The sequence below is a fragment of the Pan paniscus genome, chromosome 14 (genome assembly GCF_029289425.2).
Source record: "Pan paniscus chromosome 14, NHGRI_mPanPan1-v2.0_pri, whole genome shotgun sequence".
NCBI lineage: Eukaryota > Metazoa > Chordata > Mammalia > Primates > Hominidae > Pan > Pan paniscus.
Genome location: NC_073263.2, coordinates 111,644,595 through 111,665,620, shown reverse-complemented (window position 1 = coordinate 111,665,620; position 21,026 = coordinate 111,644,595). Strand labels below are relative to the sequence as shown.

Genomic DNA, 21,026 nt, shown 5'->3' with positions numbered 1-21,026 from the left:
GTGCTCTTCCTTTTCAACCAACCGCTGCTGCCTGATTAGCAGAACAAGGGGCAGTGTCTTCAGGATGAAGCCCCATCCCTGTTGGCCAGGCAGCAACGGGATGGAGGATGGGTGCTGAGCCCAGAGGGCAATGCCTGCAAGACACATGTGGTTCCCTTCTAATTAATGGATCAAAATGGCGTGCAGTACACTCATGATCAGAATTATCTTTTACTTGGACTAATTTTATAAAAATCCAGCAGAGAGGCGAGACCCCTGTCATTTTTATGCCTAGAAGGTCATCAGAATATTGAAATTCTGACTTTCTAGAACTGGTTATACTTATGTGAACGCAGGACAGTATGTAGCACACACCACGAGACAAAAACATGCCCTGCGCAGCCACGATGTGCTCAGTACTAAGTGCAGCTAAGAGTTGGCCAGGAGCTTGGGAAGGCAGTCTCTTCTCTCAGAGAGCTGAGCATTTCATGGGAAAGCAAAGGGGACACAGAAAATACAAGGCATGTGAGCTGCACGACACTGAAGAGAAGCCACAGGTGGCTGCAGCCAGGAGCTCACACACAGCATCCATGGGCATGCTTATGGCCCGTGGCTGGGCTGGCTGAGTGATCCCACTCAGTGGGAGGATTCAGAAAGCCCTGGAAGGCCTTGGACTTCAGCTGAGAAGGAGCAGGGGCACGGAGGTGTTGTTTCTCCCACCCCCTGGTTCTCCCCGAGACCAGCCCAGAGTGTTTCCTTGGCAGGCATGTAGTCTGACACTGGGAACCCCTGGGTTGAGAAGGATGGCCTGGTGCCGGGTGGGCTGCCTTGGGAATGGACACTTCCCTCTCCCTTAACTCACAGAATCCCTCAAACACAGAGCCCCTTGCAAATGCACCTGCTCAAGGGGTCGCTGTGGGCTGTTCCTGCCCTGCCTTTCCTACCTTGCCATGTGATCCCGCACACTCCTTTGGACATGCTGCACTGCCCTTGCACAAACTCTATGCAGCACCTTGCGTTTTCCACTCATTGCTGTGTGAAATAGCAGGGAGAATCCCCAGGAGAAGAGAATCCCAAATGACCACTTTAGGTCTTGACCCTATTTCATTCCCTTTTCCTTTGTTTTGGAAATAACCTTAGAATTTTGGCATTTTTATTGGTAAGATTTGGATACTATGTTTAAAACTAAACATGGAATTTCTTTTTCCTACAAGCTGTTACTTTTTAATTTTTTAAACCTGCTCTATTGAAGTTTCACTGACAGGTCATAAACTACAAATATTTAAAGTGGACAATTTGATAAGGCTGACATAGGTCTACACCATGAAAACATCCCCACATTCTAGATAGCAGGCAAAGCCTTCCCCCAAAAGTCTCCTCCGTGGCTTCATAATCCCCCGCTCCTGCCCTCTCCCCATTCCCCAAGCAAACGTCCATCTGCCTTCTGGTCCTCTAGGTTAGTTTGCGTTTTCCAGCAGTTTACAAAAATAAAACCATACACTTCGTAGTCTTTTCAGCCTGACTACTCTCCCACGACATAATTCGTTTGAGATCCAGCCCAGTGGTTGCTCACTTCTTTCTATGGCTGAGTAGTGTCCCACTGCATGGATATAACATGATTGGCTTGTCCAGCCCATTCATGTGCTGATGGAGTGAGGCTTTCGTTTAGCAGTGCACTTGCTGCAGATGTCTTTAAACACAATTCAGATGCCTTTGCCATAGAACACGTCTTGTAAGAAGTATGAAAACGATAGCTGGGTTCCTAGCATTCTGAGCTCTTTTTCCAGCCAGGCCATGGTCGGATTCTAGTGTGTTATTAAAGAGAAGGAGGGATCGGAGCCCTTGCTGCAGTTTCCCGTGGTGTCCCTGGAAGCCCCCTCTGAGCGGTCCCTACAGGATGAGGCATGCCTCATCCCATCTCTGCCGTCCACGCTGGAGATTACTGTTCTGCTGCTGCGTTTCCCATCACCTCAAACTGTTTTTCTTGTTTAGGTTCAAAGGGTGAGGTGGGTTTCCCAGGATTAGCCGGGAGCCCAGGAATTCCTGGATCCAAAGGAGAGCAAGGATTCATGGGTCCTCCGGGGCCCCAGGGACAGCCGGGGTTACCGGGATCCCCAGGCCATGCCACGGAGGGGCCCAAAGGAGACCGCGGACCTCAGGGCCAGCCTGGCCTGCCAGGTAAGGGCATCTCACCAGGGGCCAGGGCTGGGGACTGGGACAGAATTCACAAAAGGAAATAGTGTAAAAGAAATAGTTAAATTCTCAATTGGGCTTTTTTATTTAGAAGTCTGCAGCATTTATTACAGCTTGAAATTGTGTTTGGCCCCCATCGAGTCAAAGCTTTTCTTGTATCCTTTCTGTCAAGGAATTTAAGTAATTAGGGAGATGCAAGAAAGGAAATGATTGGACAAGCCTGGACTCGTGCCCCGTCGGTGGCGTTTGACTTAAACCAGCACAGCACTTGGGCCCACTTGTGGGTTCTGATGAAGACCCCTGTAGTGGTAGCACAGATGCCCGGGCACCACTGACCGCAGGCCATTTTGGACACGGAGACAGTGGCATTTCTATGTCTGTCCTTCCTTCCTTCCTTATTATTTCCTTCCTTCCTTCCTTCTTTCCTCCCTTCCTCTCTCCCTCCCTCCTTCCCCTCCCCTCCCCTCCTCCCGCCCTCCCTCCCTTCCTTCCTCCCTCCTTCCCTCCCTTCCTTCCTTCCCAGACCTTCCTCAATTTCTGTCTCAAGGGTTCACATTGTCGGTCCAGTGTTTTATCAGAGATAGTGGTGTTTCTATTCCCTCCCTCCCTCCCTTCCTCCCTTCCTCCCTTCCTCCCTCCCTCCTTCCTTCCTTCCTGGACCTGCCTGGATTTCTGTCTCAAGGGTTGTCACTGTTGGTCCAGTGTTGTATCAGTGAGGGGCCGTGGGTGGCAGTATTGATAGCCCCACAGCCCAGGGACACTTGTGCATATTTAACCCCAAATGCGTGGCTTTCTTCTCTTCCATTAGGACTTCCGGGACCCATGGGGCCTCCAGGGCTTCCTGGGATTGATGGAGTTAAAGGTGACAAAGGAAATCCAGGCTGGCCAGGAGCACCCGGTGTCCCAGGGCCCAAGGGAGACCCTGGATTCCAGGGCATGCCTGTGAGTTATTGATTTGTAGATTTTTATTTTTAAAGGAGTCTTTTCTGGCCAGAAGTATTCATATGTGTCTATGTGTGTATGTATTTTGTGTATGTATATATATATGTGTGTGTGTGTGTGTTACACTCCCACATCCCCACTAAATCAGTTCTTTCTTTCTTTCTTGCCAGTAACCCACATCTTTATTGGCATCAGAGTAGGAAACTATTGTAACATTTTTTTACAATCCAGTTTTCCAAGAACCATAAAAGGGAAATGTTATACTGCTGGAAATTATGGCTCAATGCCTAAATTTAAGACCTATTCACAAACTCAATGTAAAAAGCAAGCCAATGTTGTTTTGCAGAGAACAATTCTGTAAAACTAGCCCAGCCATCTCTTAGGACTGGCAGGAGGACTGGGAGTTGCAGTTGAACAGTTCAAGTCATAAAAGATAACCAGCAATATTCCATCTTTCTTTACTGACCTGATCCAGATACAGAGTCTAAGTGGTGACTTAGACAAGCCTTCAGAAGAGCACATCTCAGGGTGCAATAAGTGACCAGCAGCCTTGTGTATTTCTGTGTGTGTGTGTGACTTAACTTTGGCTCTTTGCTGCACCTGAATATATAGCCCTTCTTAGTGGTGGTCATGGATCTTTGGTTTGATTTTTAGCTTAACCACGTCCATGGCTAAAGGATTGTGTTTACGTGGCTCGCTCATTCAAATAGCTGGATTAGCAGAGCTTTATTCTCTGTGTCTGTCTCTCTGTTTCCTCTATCTGTCTCCATCTGTCTGTCTCTCTCTCTCTCTCTAACACACATTAGGAGAAAGAGAGAGTACATCAGGGGAGATCAGGAATAGGAGGGATTTGAGACAGACCTCTGCAGTTATGTTGGAGCAAGCGGGGTTCTTCTGTAAGTCAACACATGTTCTCCCTTAAAGGGAAAGCTTTGAACTGCTCAGCAGCAGAGACATATCTTAGAGTCATCAGACTACTTTCTCAAGGATGGATACAGAATAGCTAAGCTTGCTGGGTGCAAAACAATACATGGTGCTGATTTACTTCTGAATCAGTAAGTTATGAAATGCTTATAAATAGTTATGCAGAACTGGCTATAAGGAGTAGCAACAGTCATGTTTACCCATTCCCTGTCCTCAAAGCTGTGTGTATCTCCACAGTATAGCAAATGTGTATGTGAATGTATTTTTGGACCCCTATTGCTATATTGCAGTTTTCCAGTAATGTAAGCGTAGGTAATTTGTCAAATATTTATGTATTCTCATTTTTATTCCTCAGTAACATAGAAATATACCCCATTCCCGGCTGGGCCTGGAAGCTCACGCCTGTAATCCTAGCACTTTGGGAGGCCGAGGTGGGCAGATCACCTGAGGTGGGGAGTTCGAGACCAGCCTGGCCAACATGGCAAAACCCTGTCTCTACTAAAAATGCACAAGTTAGCATGGTGGCTCATGCCTGTAATCCCAGCCACTTGGAAGGCTGAAGCAGGAGAATTGCTTGAACCTAGGAGGCAGAGATTGAAGTGAGACGAGATGGCGCCACTGCACTCCAGCCTGGATGACAGAGCGAGACTCTGTCTCAAAAAAAAAAAGAGGAAGAAAAAGAAATACACCCCATTCCTGGTGCCAATCAGTGTCTGTCTGTCTCTATATACATACTTATGTATAAATATGTGTTTGTATATATGTTTATATACATATATATTTGTTCATGTTATTTTGGTTTGACACTTTAAAAATAAGGCTAAGAAACAAATCTACGTAAGAAATAAAACAACTTGTTACATGTTGCTGTCCACGACTAGAGAAAGGAACGACTTGTTGAAATGGAAAGAAAATGAGCCCCTATTTTAAAATACATGAATATTGCCACAGTATAAAGGAAAATACTCGTTCCTTAGCATTTCTTAATTGTCTTTGCATATTTAAAATCAGTTTTCAGATAAGACATGAAACTAATTCTAAAGAAAACTGACTGCACTTGAGGATTAAGGGGAAAGTTTTCAGAAAAGCTCGTTGGCTGGTGCTGGATGGCTATGTTGCCGTCATAGGTGTTGAGGGGGCCCTGGCTCTGTCTATGGCATCGTGCTGTGAGCTGGAGGTGGCAAGGGCGGGACATTTGCCTGCTCCTCAGGCACTTCCCCTGTGGATGGACAAGCAGAGGAGATACATGGGAGGGAAACAAATGCTTCTACTTTCCAGCTTCCCGATTGAGGCACATGCAAAGGTGTTGTTATTCTGTCATTTAAGAAACCACAAGGCACCATTTGTTCACAAATGTGCTTTCCAAAACATTGAGGGGCTGTTTCCGTTTTCCAACTAGCAGGTTACTGGAGAGACTTAACCTACATATCCTGAGCAATTCCCAACCTCCTCTTTGTGTGTTTAGGGTATTGGTGGCTCTCCAGGAATCACAGGCTCTAAGGGTGATATGGGGCCTCCAGGAGTTCCAGGATTTCAAGGTAAGACAGCACAGGCCTTGCTGCACAGCCTTTGCAGCAGCAGATGCTGTGTGAAGAGCTTGCTAACCTCGGGCACCTTAGCACTGATAGCACCGCTGCCATTATAGCACGAGATACTGTTCTCTTCAAATTAAAAATGGCATTTCTGTGTGGCAGCCCAATTTGTATAATCTTATGGATGCCAGTGTAAAGACATTCTGATTTTCTTATTAAGAATCAGTGGATCATTAATATCTCAATAAGAAGTCATGGATTTGGGCTATTCATTAATTTATTCATGTATTAAACACACATTTTTGGGCTGCTTACCAGCTCCCAGGCACTGCAGTTTTTACTGCTGAGTCAGATACACGTGAAAGGCGAATAAGACAGGTCGCAGCCTCAAGGTGTCCTGTGGTCCAACTGGGGACATGTGTGAATCAGATCGGGACCAAAAACAGTGCCCCATGCCCCTCCACTAGTTGGATCCATTTACAGTTGGCTGCATGCTTATAAAAATGTAGCTTCTGGGTTCTAGAAAAAAGAGTTTCATTAAAAGTTTTACACACGTGACCAGAAATAATGCTGTTTTCTTCCTTGAAGATAAATTGGAAATTTGTTCACTGTCTATGTGTGCATATATGTGTATATATGTATGTGTATATGTATGCATGCATAAGCAGGTGTATGAATGTGTATATATGGGTATGCATATATGAGTATATGTGTGTGTATATGCATTTATCTATACATTTGTGTACATGTATATGTGTGCACTAGAGAGAGATATATACACACACATATTTGTATATCATTGGGAATTCTGTGCAAGACAGTGCTTTCCCTCTGCTTTTAGGTCCAAAAGGTCTTCCTGGCCTCCAGGGAATTAAAGGTGATCAAGGCGATCAAGGCATCCCGGGAGCTAAAGGTAGGAGAGTTTGTTGATCTGTGGACACCTTACTGGTGCTTTGTGAAAATGTAAAAGCCAGGAATGCACAGAATTGGGGTGTTTGGTTTTTCATATGTGAAATGACTCAAAAATTATTAAAAACAATTGATAGGGAATTCTTTGCAGCAAGTCAAGATTCCTGTAGTTGACATTTTAACCAGCGACTTGTCTGAAAGTAGAATCTGATAAATCCAGGACTGAGGGAACTCCAGGGGAGGGGTGGCCGAGGTTCTCACTGACAGGCTCAGAATTCAGAAACTTCCCAAGGCTCTCAAGTTAGCCTGAAATCAACCACTGAAAGTTATAATAGGTAAGAAAATCAATCTTGCACTTAGAGACGGAGTGCATTCCTGCTGCACAGTAAAGAATTCTTCCTGGGAAAGGTGCTGTTGGCTTCTCCACCGGTGGGAGCCTACAGCATGAAAGTCGCCGAAAACCACATCATCTCAAAAGGGAATGGTTTAAGCACAGTATTCATCCTGCTTCCTCTTTAGAGCAGACCATACTTCTAGGGCATCATTTAATTTTCCAAACCATATTTTGGGAGAGAGAATGAGAAACCACATGCCCTGAGAAGTGGAACCCAAGGAAGGAGAGGGGAGGGAGGGTGTGTGGAAGGTGAGGGAGGGTGTGTGGAAGGGGAGGGAGGGTATGTGGAAGGGGAGGGAGAGTTGAGGGTATTGGGCTGAAAACGGGGAGGCTGAGGGGACCTCGCACTTTGTGTGGTTCTTACCACATGCCAAGACTTGTCATGCAGAAGAAGGATTAAGTTCATTCGTCACTCAAAGATCAGGACCAGTGTGATACTATACAGTAAGGCAGGTTTCAGATGAGTGTGGGAAAAATGTCCTAATCGCAGAGTGGCACTCTCCACGTCAGAAGCGGGGGCTGCCTGGGAAGAACAAGCTTCTCTCCCCGCTGGGAGGGCTGGCATGAGGCTGCAGGGCAGTTGTCAGGGGTCCCAGTGCCCAGAATGCAGTGGGAAGTTACGCTGATGCCCCAATGCCTTTGCCCGAGAGTTCAGGATTTCAGGTTAAATAATAAAGATGTGCAGATTGGACATGTTTTGTGAAGATCTGATTACCTGGGTTTTGATAATGACTTTACCTTTGAGAAGTACGTTCCATTTGGATAGCTTCACCCGGGATTCTCCTTCTAAAGTTGTTTCCGCCCCAGTATGTGGACAGTGAAATTGATCAATGCCTTCCCTATTCCCACAGGTCTCCCGGGTCCTCCTGGCCCCCCAGGTCCTTACGACATCATCAAAGGGGAGCCTGGGCTCCCTGGTCCTGAGGGCCCCCCAGGGCTGAAAGGGCTTCAGGGACTGCCAGGCCCGAAAGGCCAGCAAGGTGAGAAGGCTTGGCCTGTGCGGGGTGGTATGGGGAGCCCAGAGGGGCAGTGGTCAGAGTTCCTCCTCACCCATGTATCTAAAATAAGTTTCTGGGTAATGATTATACACACACATATGAATATGAGTTTCTTACCTCCCTTCAATGCATATCAAAACCTATGACATTTTTAAAGGGACCTTAAAAAATCCAGAAGAAAACCCAGGAAAAGCTAGAGGAACACATAACAACACATCTGTGTTCAGTTAGAAAAACATGGGCTCAAAGAACCAGATCATTACCTTTCCCCCTCCTGCCTCCCGCTCCAGGTGGGGGTGGCACGTAGCAATCTGGAATGGTAAAAATCGGTGCTCTCCATCCATGCCCCCAGGAGCGCTGCCTGATCGGCACTGTCTGTACAATTCTCTGTTATTTCCCGAAACCCTAACATAGTCTTCTGCTTATTTGAGCGAAACATCTCCTATTTCAAGAGCTACTGATAAGGAGTGGGTGGGAAGTAAAGGAGAATGAAAACATTTTAAAGTTGAAAGCATCAAAGAAAATTTAATGATACTTAAGAATAAGCTAGCCAGGCTCACTGGGTCACACCTATGTAATGCCAGCTTTTTGGGAGGCTGAGGTGGGAGGATCACTTGAGCCCAGGAGTTCAAGACCAGCCTGGGCAACATAGGGAGAGTCTGTCTCTACAAAATAATAATGATAAAATGAGCCAGGTGTGGTAGTGCATACCTGTAGTCCCAGCTACTCGGGAGGCTGAGGTAGGAGAATCGCTTGAGCCCGGGAGGTCGAGGCTGCAGTGAGCGGTGGTCACGCCACTGCACTCCAGCCTGGGTGACAGAGCGAGACCCTGTCTCAAAAAAAAAAAAAAAAAAAAAGAGAAAGAAAGAAGAAGAAGAAGCTATGTACATGAAAACAAAAAAAACTATCCATGTTGGTATATCTGTTGCCTAAAAATTGAGACCCCAGTATATGGCTGAGAGGGAAAGTTATCCAGTCTCTCATTCCCTCCACATCACCTGCCTTTTCCAAACCAATCTGCCAAACAGCAAGAAACCAGGGAGAACTCAGAACGAGGTGCCCAAACACACACCCCCATATGAATATCCAGCTGCTTCTGCGAAGTCTGTACTCGACTTTGTGGGAAGCAACTCCTGGCTGTCCAAGAAAACGTTCTCATCTGCAGTGAGACTTTATGCTTGGCTCCTTGAACACTGAAAAGGACATTTAAGAAGGGAAGAAAGAGATACAGCTTACTGCCATACAGGATCATAAATTATTTCTCCTCTGCCTCAGGTGTTACAGGATTGGTGGGTATACCTGGACCTCCAGGTATTCCTGGGTTTGACGGTGCCCCTGGCCAGAAAGGAGAGATGGGGCCTGCCGGGCCTACTGGTAGGTTGCGAAACTTCCAACCTAATTACCCTTGACCAGGATCTTTGGGATAGAAGGAGCAGAACCAGGCATGGGGAAACAGCAGAATGAAGTTGGATATATCACTTGACAGATTTCCTAAGAAGTCTGTTTCTTAGAAGAAATAGAATCAAATAGAAGAGCTGAAGAAGTGTCCTTTTTTCTGTGTAGAGACAGATATTGATCAAAGTGTATGTTTCCCAGATGTTGTTGAAAGGCAGCCAATAGTGGTGGCCCATGTGGTTTCCTAAGTGGGATGTGAGCTGCAGCTGTGAAAATTCTATTTCAGCAAAGGACAAGGGAAGCAGAAATGAAAATAAGGCCAGCATTGGCCCAAAGGCATGGGATGAACTTGATCTGCTTCCTTAGGAGAAGGGACACTCGAGTGTCCGGTGAAGGCTATGATGCAAAAGCCTGAGGCCGCTGAATAACTGAACAAAGAGCTCAGCCCAGCAGACCTGGGCACAGTTTGGCACGTGGCACAGTTAGGGGACAGAAGCAGGCCTTGCCTGCGAGGTCCCTTACTGCTCCATTTCCATACACAGGCTTTGGGCTGCTATGGAGGAGAAAACACCTTAAGATGAGGTTGTTTAATAATTCTATGATAGTCCTCCCCAACAGGAGCCCCACGATTCCGTGTGAATGACATGCACAGAGTCACGTCATTCATTTATTTTCATTTGTTCATATATCCATTTTCATATGTGTCATATATTCATTGAACTAAATTGTTCAAGCATCTGCTCTGCACCGAGAACTGTGCTTATAAAAATATCTTGAGGTGGCAGGTAAAAAGAAAAAGTTAAGACACCATGAAGGAGGTAGGCTGCTGTATTTAGTTAGCCATGCATTCTTTTTAGACTTTTTTGGTAACATGAATAGGTAGGATACTTTGTGGAAATATAAAATATTAAAAACTCTTTGGAGAAAATGATTTTGAAAGCCTGTGGGGGAGCGTGTTTGTAATTAGGAAAACTAATTTGTCTCCTATCTTCCAGGTCCAAGAGGATTTCCAGGTCCACCAGGCCCCGATGGGTTGCCAGGATCCATGGGGCCCCCAGGCACCCCATCTGTTGATCACGGCTTCCTTGTGACCAGGCATAGTCAAACAATAGATGACCCACAGTGTCCTTCTGGGACCAAAATTCTTTACCACGGGTACTCTTTGCTCTACGTGCAAGGCAATGAACGGGCCCATGGCCAGGACTTGGGTAAGAAGCCTGCAGATCCATGCATTCATTCAGTGTAGGTGTGTTGAGTGCCTTTGGTGCGCAGTGCTGGACTCGCCTCTGCTGCTGCAGTGAGGGCAGTAGCGAGTGAAACACTGTGCCATGAGGGCGGTAGCCAGTGAAAAAGCAGCCCGGCCCCATTTCCCTCCATTGATTACAAATAATCGGTTCAACAGTTGCTGTATTACTAATGGCAAGCCAAGAAATGTGGAGACTGAATCTTCGAAAATCTTTAAATTAATAAAACTTTAGATCTCATCTTCAAATTATCAAGTAGGATCAAGATTCCTGGAGTGCACTTAACAATTTGCATTGATGCGGCTTAACCATTGCTCTTTGTAAAAAAAAGGTCCATGTTATCCTGTCTGAAATTCTCTACAGCTGCTGAGCTCTGCTCCTCTAGTTTAGATCAGCAGAAAGCTACATATCTGTCCTCATTATCTTAATCTGACCCAGATATCCTCCACCAAACCGTGTTTTAATTTTCTCTGCCTTTAACTTTTATCAGGGTTAGAATCAGCAAGCTGCTATAGAAAGAGCATCTCTGCATTTTCTGCAAAACTGTTGTTAAAGACATTGCCCAATTTGTTACTATCCATCGTATAACGAACCATGTGTTAAGTTCCTTCTAGAATTCAGCTTTAGGAAAAGGTTTCTTTGTGCTGGTAAACTGGTTTTGTTTCCTTTCATCAAAAATGTCCTACATAATCCTTTATACATTTCCATTTCAGTGATTATGTTGATTATATGTTTTTGCTTGTTGTCCAGCTGAAATCCACTTTACATAGAGATAGATTGTGAATTATAAAGGAAACATCTCACATTGTCTTCTTCCTTGTCTAGGCACGGCCGGCAGCTGCCTGCGCAAGTTCAGCACAATGCCCTTCCTGTTCTGCAATATTAACAACGTGTGCAACTTTGCATCACGAAATGACTACTCGTACTGGCTGTCCACCCCTGAGCCCATGCCCATGTCAATGGCACCCATCACGGGGGAAAACATAAGACCATTTATTAGTAGGTGAGTCGAGCATCTGTAGGAACAAATGCAAAATTGAAGAGGAAAAGTCTCTAGTCTGGACAAGCATATGTTTTCTATTTTTCTCCAAAACGTTGAATCCATTGCCATTTAGCTTATTATTTGTGATATTCGAGTTTTGTAATGGAAATCTACCATAAAAATTATTTGACATAAAAGTCAGTTGGCTGGGCACAGTGGCTCATGCCCGTAATCCCAACACTTTGGGAAGCCGAGGCGAGAGGGTTGCTTGAGCTCAGGAGTTCAAGACCAGCCTGGGCAAGATGACGAGACTTCATCTCTACAAAAAATACAAAAGTTAGCTGGGCGTGGTGGTGTGAGCCTGTGGTCCCAGCTACGAGGGAGGCTGAGGTGGGAGGATCACTTAAGCCTGGGATGTTGAGGCTGTAGTGAACTGAGACCACACCACTGCACTCCTGCCTGAGCAACAGAGTGAGAACCTGTCTCAAAAAGAAAAAAGAGTCAGCTATTCTCATTTAAAACTGTGGTGCAAAACCATGGTGAGATAATGCCAGGCTTGCAGAGATAATTTATATTTTGCCTGACTCATTGTGGTGGTTGCCTTTCCTCCTGTGAGCAAGGTGATGCCACTCGATTCTTCAGCAAGCGTTGGAACAGTGTTGCTCAATCTTTCTTTTTAAAAAGTAACAGCTTCCCCAAGGAGCCTTTTAAGACATTGTTTTCTGAATCATCCCTGCCCCTATGAATTTTTTTACAAGTTATTTTTAATTTTGGTAAAATGGACATAACCTAACATTTACCATCTTAATAATTTTTCAGTGCACAGTGTAGTGGCATTAAGTACATTTGCAGTGTTGTTTAACCATCACCGCCATCCGTCTCCTGAACTTTTTTATTTTCCCAAACTCAAACTCTGTCCCTATTAAACACTGACTCCACATCCCTCCTCCCAGCCTCTGGTGACCCCCATTCTACTTTCTGTCCCTGTGAATTTGACCCCCGTAGACACCTCATGTAAGTGGAATCATACAGTATTTTTCCTTTTGTCACTGGCCTGTTTCACTCAGCGTAATGTCCTCAGGGTTCATCCATATTATAGCATGTGATAGGATTTCTTTCCTACTTAGGGCCAGCTAATATTTCACTGTGCATAGGTGCCACGTTTTGTTTCTCCATTCCTCTGTCACTGGACACTTGGGGTTTGTCCACACCTCAGCTATTGTGAACAATGCTGCTGTGAACTTGCGTGTGAAAATACTTCTTTGAGAGCCTGCTTTTAATTGTTCTGGAGGTATACCCAGAAGTAGAATTGTGGGATCATGTGGCAATTCTATTTTTAGTTATTTGAGAAACCTCCATGCTGTTTTCCACAGTGGCCGCACCCTTTACATTCCTGCCACAGCGCACAGGGTCCCAGTTGCTCCACGTCCTCACCAGCACACGTTGTTTTCTGCGTTTTTGATAGTAGCCATCCCAATGGGTGTGAGGGGGCCCCTATGAAATCGTAATACTGCAGACATACTGTGTATCTCCTCTGTTTGTGTATTGTATGTATATCTGTGCTTTATACATAAAATTATACAGATTTATACATAAAAAGTTACACAATAATACACACACGCCCAGTTCCACCAATTTTTGCTCCCTTGGGTGATATTGTACCCATCGAAAATGCATGTGTTGGACTGAGCGATCTCCCTTGAGTGTTTATCCGCACTAATATCTGAAGTACGTTTTCAGGCCCCAGGAGCCTCCCTGATAGGAAGTAAGATGGAAAACTGAAATTATTACGACTGAAAATAACATGACTGTCCTCTCTTTGCCTCTTTCCTTCTAATTAAAACTTTATTGCTGGCCAGGCACAGTGGCTCGCGCCTGTAATCCCAGCACTTTGGGAGGCCAAGGCAGGTGAATCACCTGAGGTCAGGAGTTCGAGACCAGCCTGGCCAGCATGGTGAAATCCCATCTCTACTAAAAATACAAAAATTAGCTGGGTGTGGTGTTACATGCCTGTAATCCCAGCTACTCGGGAGGCTGAGGCAGGAGAATTGCTTGAACCCAGCAGGCGGAGGTTGCAGTGAGCCAGGATCGCACCATTGCACTCCAGCCTAGGCGACAAGAGCAAAACTCTGTCTCAAAAAAAAAAAAAAAAAAAAGTTTATTTCTTAGAAATACTCAGAAATAATAGGAAAGTGGCCAGTGAACAAATTCATTTGACTAAGAAGCTATTCCATAATTTTACTTTTTACATATTAAGATAATGATTAAAAAAATACAAAGTTTTTTATATTCCCTTTAAAGAAATCGGCAGTCTTTGAATATGAAGAAAGATGTAGCAGTATCAGGTAGGAAGTGCTCTACATTCAACAGAAAAGGGAAAAGGGAAGCAAATGCTTGGAGTCACCCCTGGAGCTCCTGCCCAGCTGCTTTAGCCCAACTCCTTTCATTAGATGAACATGCCCTGTTTGGGGGAAGACCAGGGTTATGTGCCAGGCAATTCCTGGCAGATGACAATTTAGTGAGAGAGCTATGCCACGTGGGACCATGGACCAGAGGGCTGGAAGGTGCCTCCTATGTAGGAAAATCTTAGATCTTTGATCCCCTTACATTAAAATATCTACTGACAGTTTTCTTTGATTTTTTTTGAGCTATAAGAAAACTTATTTTATAGGTCTTAAAATGGAGAATATCATTGATTACACTTCCAGAATGGCCCTTTTCAGAATGCAGGCAGTACTTCACCTGTGCGAATGGCTGCCAGATATTGACTGTTTTGAGACTTTTCTTGCTCAGAACCATGCCTGATAACTAGAAGGAAAAGTAACAACTTTTGTGGGTTTCTTTTTTTAGCTTCCTTTACACAACAGGTAGAAAAAGACTATTCATTGATAGGTTTCCTGTTTACTTTCTTGGCAATGTTGACATTTGACCTTGATTCAGAGCTCCTTGACAGGAGCTCTGGCATGCCCTGGTGGTAGTCCAAAAACAGGTCTCAGAGAAGCTGTGTGTCTGAGACCAGCATTTCTGTGTGATGCATTCCTCTCAGTACAACACCCCTGGTCTTTGAGCACCAACAGTCTAAGTTTCTGTATGTTTTGATCCTGAGATGAGCTTATAAAGCCAACGGGGAGGTGCTAAACCTTAGAGTCTAAGCAATGGGCACAGCATTTCCCACTTAATATGTCATTGGACCAGAAAGTCCTGAAATGTCCCAGGACTTTACATTTCCAGATTTTTATGTCTTCCTGTTAGTTGACACATCGAAGCTCAGCATGAAGGGACCTTCCCAGGCATGTACTTGAAGCTGCTGCTTTTGCATCAAGTCTGCCTCTACTTCCCTCTCGTGGAGAGGCTGCCCCTTTGTCCCTGTCTCTGAGCAGGCAGGTTTCCACGGTTACTGAACTTAGTGGTTTCCACGACTTCTCAGGACTTACAGGTTCCTTCTCGGCTCTTCCCTTTAGGGAGGTCCGAAAGCTAAATGTTAGAAACAGCAAATGACACAAAAGCCTTCGTTTTGAGCAGAAAAGGTGGCAGTTTTCCAGCTTTCATCTGATAGTAGGGCACAATTTTCTAAGTACTTTCTAGCTTTCTGCAGACAAGACTCACGAGATAAACACTGATTGCTAATTGCTCTGACGAAAAGACCGCTGGATTGAGAGCAAGGAGAACTGCATTTTCGTTCTGTCTTGGACACAACTAACCCTGGCCTTAGTTTCTTCATATGCAATATGGAGAATTTGGCCATGTGAATTTTAAGGAGTCACAGAGCTCTTTAAGCCTGCAATGGGGCAGGACCCTTGAATCCCTCAGCCCAGAGACAGTCTGAAAAAGACAAAACCCTTCCCTCCAGGGTGTATTTCTAGGTCTCATGTCTAGCAAACAGATGGTGGCAGATGTATAAGGCCAATTTCAGTCACTGTTGTTTAACTGGACCTTTTAATTCATCTGCATTTGGGTGAATAAAATAGAAAATTGCACACACCACACATACACACACACACAGACACACACACACACAAGTCCATGGAAAATCAAATGACTCATTCAGCCCTATTCCCCCTTCTGAGCCACGTTCATGCAAATGTCCCAGTATAACTAGGTGTAATTATTGACACCATTTATAGTCATTTATCAGCATTGTTAACACTCTGTTCATTTTGTGACTTGAATGTAATTATTCACTGTTGGCGTTTAATTTTTTTTTAAACAAAGCATTATCCCACCATCAAGGGTTCCCTTCATTGAGAGGGTCTTAGTCAGAACACTGTGCTGTTTTAATGTGTTTCTGGTGCAGTCCCAAGGCTGAGCTGAATCAGCCCGGCTTGGGAGGCATCCTGTCCTTGGGAAGGTCCTCTGGAGGTCACTTCAGCGGCAGTGGATGCTGACGGCCTTGGACCTTGGACAGCTGAGCCGAGAGGGCAGACCAAAAAGACAAGTTTCCCGCAGGAGGCCCATGTGGACATTCAGCCTTAAGTTCATTAAAGCATGCACTATTTGTCTTAGTCACTCAACTCACTAAGTGCATTTCTTATACTAAAGATTATTCATAGCTTCAAACTGTTGCATTCCAGAAGGAGTAGCTCTTGGATTTCACCAGCATTTTTTCTGAAGCATTTATTGTGCTTGTGGAAATACGTACGCATTGTTGAAAGATTGGAAAACACTCAAATGCCCAAAGAAGAAAAGTTGCCTGTAACCCCAGCCCCTCCAGGAGAGCCACTGTTAGAGCTTTGCCTTCCTATTTTCCCCTTCTACAAGACAGACAGTTAAATAACTCGTGTTGGATCTATTTTTTAAACAATATTTTAGGGGCAGGTCTCGCTATGTTGCCCAGGCCGGAGAGCAGTGGCCCACAGGCAGGCCGAGCATAGCTCCCTGCAGCCTTGAACTCCTGGCCTCAGGCAGTCCTGCCTCAGCCTCCCGAGTAGCCAGGACTACAGGCCTGTGTCCTGCTCTAATTTTTTTTTTGAGACGGAGTTTCACTCTTGTTGCCCAGGCTGGAGTGCATTGACACAATCTCGGCTCACTGCAACCTCCGCCTCCCAGGTTCAAGTGATTCTCCTGCCTCAGCCTCCCGAGTGGCTGGGATTACAGGCATGTGCCACCGTGCCCGGCTAATTTTTTGTATTTTTAGTAGAGACAGCATTTCTCCATGTTGGTCAGGCTGGACTTGAACTCCTGACCTCAGGTGATCCACCCACCTCGGCCTCCCAAAGTGCTGGGATTATAGACATGAGCCACCGCGCCCAGCCATCCTGCTGTATTTTTGAATTGAATGTTTTAATACTGAGACAGGCTTATAAAACCAACGGGGAGGTACTAAACCTCAGAGTCTAAGCAATGGGCACAATGTTTTCTACTTAATACGTAATTGGACCAGAAAGACTGAGTGAGGATGTTGAGTGTAGGTAACGGGGCAGTGCATGGAGGGCGGCCTCTGCCCTGCACCCCAGCTGTGCTGAGTGTCTCTGCTCCACTTCCAGGTGTGCTGTGTGTGAGGCGCCTGCCATGGTGATGGCCGTGCACAGTCAGACCATTCAGATCCCACCGTGTCCCAGCGGGTGGTCCTCGCTGTGGATCGGCTACTCTTTTGTGATGGTAAGTGTCTGGGGAGACGCCATATTTCCCGGGAAGAGCCCCACTCACGCCCCATAGTCGCCTCTGTCTGGTGCCTCCACACCTTGGAGTTCTCTGCATCTCGCTGCTTAAGCCCCTCCCTCTTCCTCCAACCATCCCCTTCCAAAGCATGCCTCGAAGCCTGGCCTGCCCTGCCTGGTGACAGCAGGGGTCTCCAGCACCAGCCAGAACCCTCCCCTGCTCACAGCCAAGGTAGCTGGGATGAGCATCTTCCTGGAAATGCAGGCCCAGGCCTCTGCTTCCCTGTGGCTGCTCCACTCGGGTGCTCTACAGGTCTGTTCCAGCACCAGCAATATGAACAGCTTCTCTATACAACCAGCTTCTCCATACAACCAGCTTCCCTATATGAGCAGCTTCTTCATATGACCAGCTTCTCCATATGACTAGCTTCTCTGTATGACCAGCTTGTTCATATGACCAGCTTCCATCTTTGAGCAGCTTCTCCATATGACCAGCTTCTCCATATGACTAGCTTCTCTGTATGACCAGCTTCTCTCTATGAGCAGCTTCTCTATATGACCAGTTTCTCTATATGAACAGCTTCTGTATATGACCAGTTTCTCTATATAAGCAGCGTCTCCATGTGACCAACTTCTCTATATGACCAGCTTCTTTACATGGAGTGGAGGCCTCTTTCAGGGAAAGGAGGAAGAGAGCCTCCACGTGGGGAGTACACATTCTACTACAACATGCATGAGCTTGAAAGCAGAAGCTTGAGTTAGGGAGAGAACACCCGAGGGCTGGCCGTGGCCTCCACGAAGGCCCTCCTGGGGCAGTGCCGCCTGGGACCCTTCCCACAGGGCAAGGACTGCTCTCCTAGCCCCAGGGCTTCCCTTTCCCACAAAAGCCAACTGAAACAGAAAACAAGGCCCCTGTTTGATACACTCATTGTAGCTTATTTTATTCTATTACCCCAGTTGGCAGTATTGATTGAATATATGCAAGCCGTGAACTTGTAAGATCAGAGTTATCCCGGAATTTGCCAATTCCCAGTAAATGACCCTACACATACACCTGCACCATCATTGGAAGTCCTAGTCCCATCTTCACACTGTCAGGAATGGGCAAGTTGTACATTTGACCCACAGGTGAACATTATTTATTATCTGATTGACAGGCTTCATAGCTATTTTCTTCTGTAAATTATTCCAATTGTAGAAAAAATTGGCGGGAAAGCATTTTTTTAATGTTTGAGTGAGGACGCTGAGGGTAGATAACAAGGTAACTCACGGATGGTGTGGCGTCTGCCCTGCGCCCCAGCCGTGTGGAGGGTCTCTGTTCCACCTTCCAGACGTGCTGTGTGCAAGGCGCCCACCATTGTCATTTCCTTCTACTGGTTTTTTCTTGTGCTTTTCTACACATTTTTCCAAGTGTAGAAAAAGTTGGCAGGAAAGCAATTTTTAAAATGTTCGTGCACGTGTACAAGTTTGATTGTATGATTTGTTGGGTTGATTGTACTGCAGCTAGACTCTTCATGTTGCAACCACCAGATTAACAGGTTGTTGCAATAATTCGAAGTGCTGCATTGTAACTACTTTATCGAGAGAGCCAGAAAGGTTGAAAATGCTGTATAGAGAAATCAGGACACTAACAATGATATAAGCTTGCCATGTTCATTAAAAGGTAGATTGGATTCGCCACTCCATAATCATAAGAAATACTGAGTGGAATCTCTGTGTGTCAGAGAAAGCCCACAGTTGCATTGAGGACCCACAGGAAAGCTGTTGTCACCACCAACCCTTGTCCGGGTGTCAAAAGGCCTGAAACAGTTATTGCCCATAATTTGTCTAAGTCAGGAGCAAACGAAAATAGTGATTTCTAGAGAACAGTGTCTTCCAGCACCTCCTCTGAATTCTCAGGACGGTGGCTCTGATCTGGAGGTCTGGAGACCCCGTCCTTGCCTCTGCTCCGCCTTGAAGCTATGTGATCCTGGTCAGATCCGAGAATGTCCTCAGCTGGGAATCAGTGGAGTTAGCCTTGTCCTCAAAGGTCTCTTGTGTCTCCAGAATTCTAGAGTTCACATTTCCTATATCTGAAATAATAGTCACGGGGATCTGTTGTAATGTCTTAGTCAAGTTTGTATGTCATTCATTTTAAGGTCTTGATTTCTGAGTACAGGAAGGTCCTACTTAAACCTGCTAGACCAAAATGCAATTTGATGTAGTAGTAGCTATTTTTTTCTCTTTCTCTTGTTTTTCTCTCTTTTTAAAGAAAAAAAATTGAATGATTATTCTTTACCTTATTATAAGATAAATAGCATCTAATATAGCAAATACAGGAATGCATTTGTAAAGTCTGATTCCACATCAGTTGTTCACAACATTATTTGAACATTTTGGCTATTGTCTCATGCCCCATGTTAGAATGGGTTGGAGTGTTTCAAATCTAATACACAGTGAGCTCTTCTTTAAACGCTAATGAAGCTGGGCTGGTCACCTATTTGGGAAGCAGCCATTAGACGATCCCTGGGCCCATGTTGAGCACTATGGGGCCCCAGCCATGCAGGCACTGGCTTGCCGGCCAGCCCGATAATTTGGGCACAGAGTGTGTCCTGTGGTGACCACATGAGGCTGCAGTGTGTGGCTTTCCAGAGGGAACACCCTGGCGCCTTCCTGGGAAGGATCGATCTCTTTCCCGGTGTTTGGGGAGGGAACCTCTGACTCACGGCTTGCATCTGTTCTGCAGCACACCAGCGCTGGTGCAGAAGGCTCTGGCCAAGCCCTGGCGTCCCCCGGCTCCTGTCTGGAGGAGTTTAGAAGTGCGCCATTCATCGAGTGTCACGGCCGTGGGACCTGTAATTACTACGCAAACGCTTACAGCTTTTGGCTCGCCACCATAGAGAGGAGCGAGATGTTCAAGTAAGTGGGAGCACTGCTTTTTTGCAGGCTGCTGGCCCCTTTGTGACTTTATTTTTTAATCATCCGCGATCCGTAACACCTTCCAATGCAAAGTCTCAAAAAGATGGTTAGTAATGAATATTTGATGCTGTTCGACATGGGCAGATGACCGAGACGATTTTCAAAGGCAGACCTTCAGTCACAGGTTTAATTTTTTCATTTACCGAAGAACCATGAAAGAAAAAGGTCATTTTCCATTTTTTCTAGGTGAGTGTACTAAAATGTAATTAAAGCAACTGAAATCTCCAAACAGAGCATGTTTGAAATACAGTATATTTAACAATCCCGGGGAGAAGAAGTGAGCCGCGTTCATTTTCATGCCATTCATTAACTGATTGTAATGTAAACTTTGTGTAAGTTCTGAGTGACTTCGCAAGGTATTTTTTTAGACCTGTGCAAATAAAAATTAATTTCAGCACAAATTCAGCTGAAACTGAGAGGGAAGACCCTTCCTTCCTTTTCCATTACCAAAATCTCACTTTAAAATGACTGGCCCAAGTGGCTACTAACCTTGCTGGAGTTGACTGGGAGCCAGGCCGGTCCCCGAAGGCCAGGAATGCATAATGAACCCTCTATCCGGAGCCCCAGCCGCAGCCCCGCCGGAGCCAATGCAGGAGGCTGACGGAGCTGGCACAGCTGCTTACTGTTCATTTCCAAAACAAGCGCTTCTCACCCCTGGAGATGAGCCTTTCCATCTTCACCTTTTTGGAGAGAATTATATGGAACCCTGCTATGATCCTGTCTCTTTCCAGCTTAGATAGTAAGAGGCAGAACAACATACACGCTTCTCTAATTCGTTACTCATCCAAAAAGTGCCGTGTGCCTAACTGGTGGTTTATTGGAGCCTTGCAAGGAACTGGAAACTTGACATCCATGCTGCAGATAGAGTTTAACCATTCACTACCAAAATGAGCGCACTTTGTTCATGCCAGCCCTTGCAGTGTCCTCTTATAAGGTTGATAGGTAATGATGGTTTTTTTTTTTTTTAACCAGCAGCCTG

General features: G+C 45.5%; 1 protein-coding gene across 3 annotated transcripts in view; it reads left to right on the top strand.

Annotated features, from left to right (window-relative positions):
* COL4A1 (collagen type IV alpha 1 chain) overlaps positions 1-21,026 on the top strand; it is a 157,948-nt gene that overhangs the window by 134,685 nt on the left and 2,237 nt on the right. For 2 of the 3 annotated variants that reach the window (XM_003832082.6, XM_034936976.3), the window contains exons 42-51: positions 1,972-2,157; positions 2,981-3,114; positions 5,504-5,576; positions 6,412-6,483; positions 7,725-7,853; positions 9,147-9,245; positions 10,262-10,474; positions 11,336-11,513; positions 16,976-17,090; positions 19,815-19,987. In XM_003832082.6, coding sequence (XP_003832130.1) covers positions 1,972-2,157; positions 2,981-3,114; positions 5,504-5,576; positions 6,412-6,483; positions 7,725-7,853; positions 9,147-9,245; positions 10,262-10,474; positions 11,336-11,513; positions 16,976-17,090; positions 19,815-19,987 — 1,372 coding nt within the window. The other variant, XM_034936977.3, reaches the window with a different exon arrangement.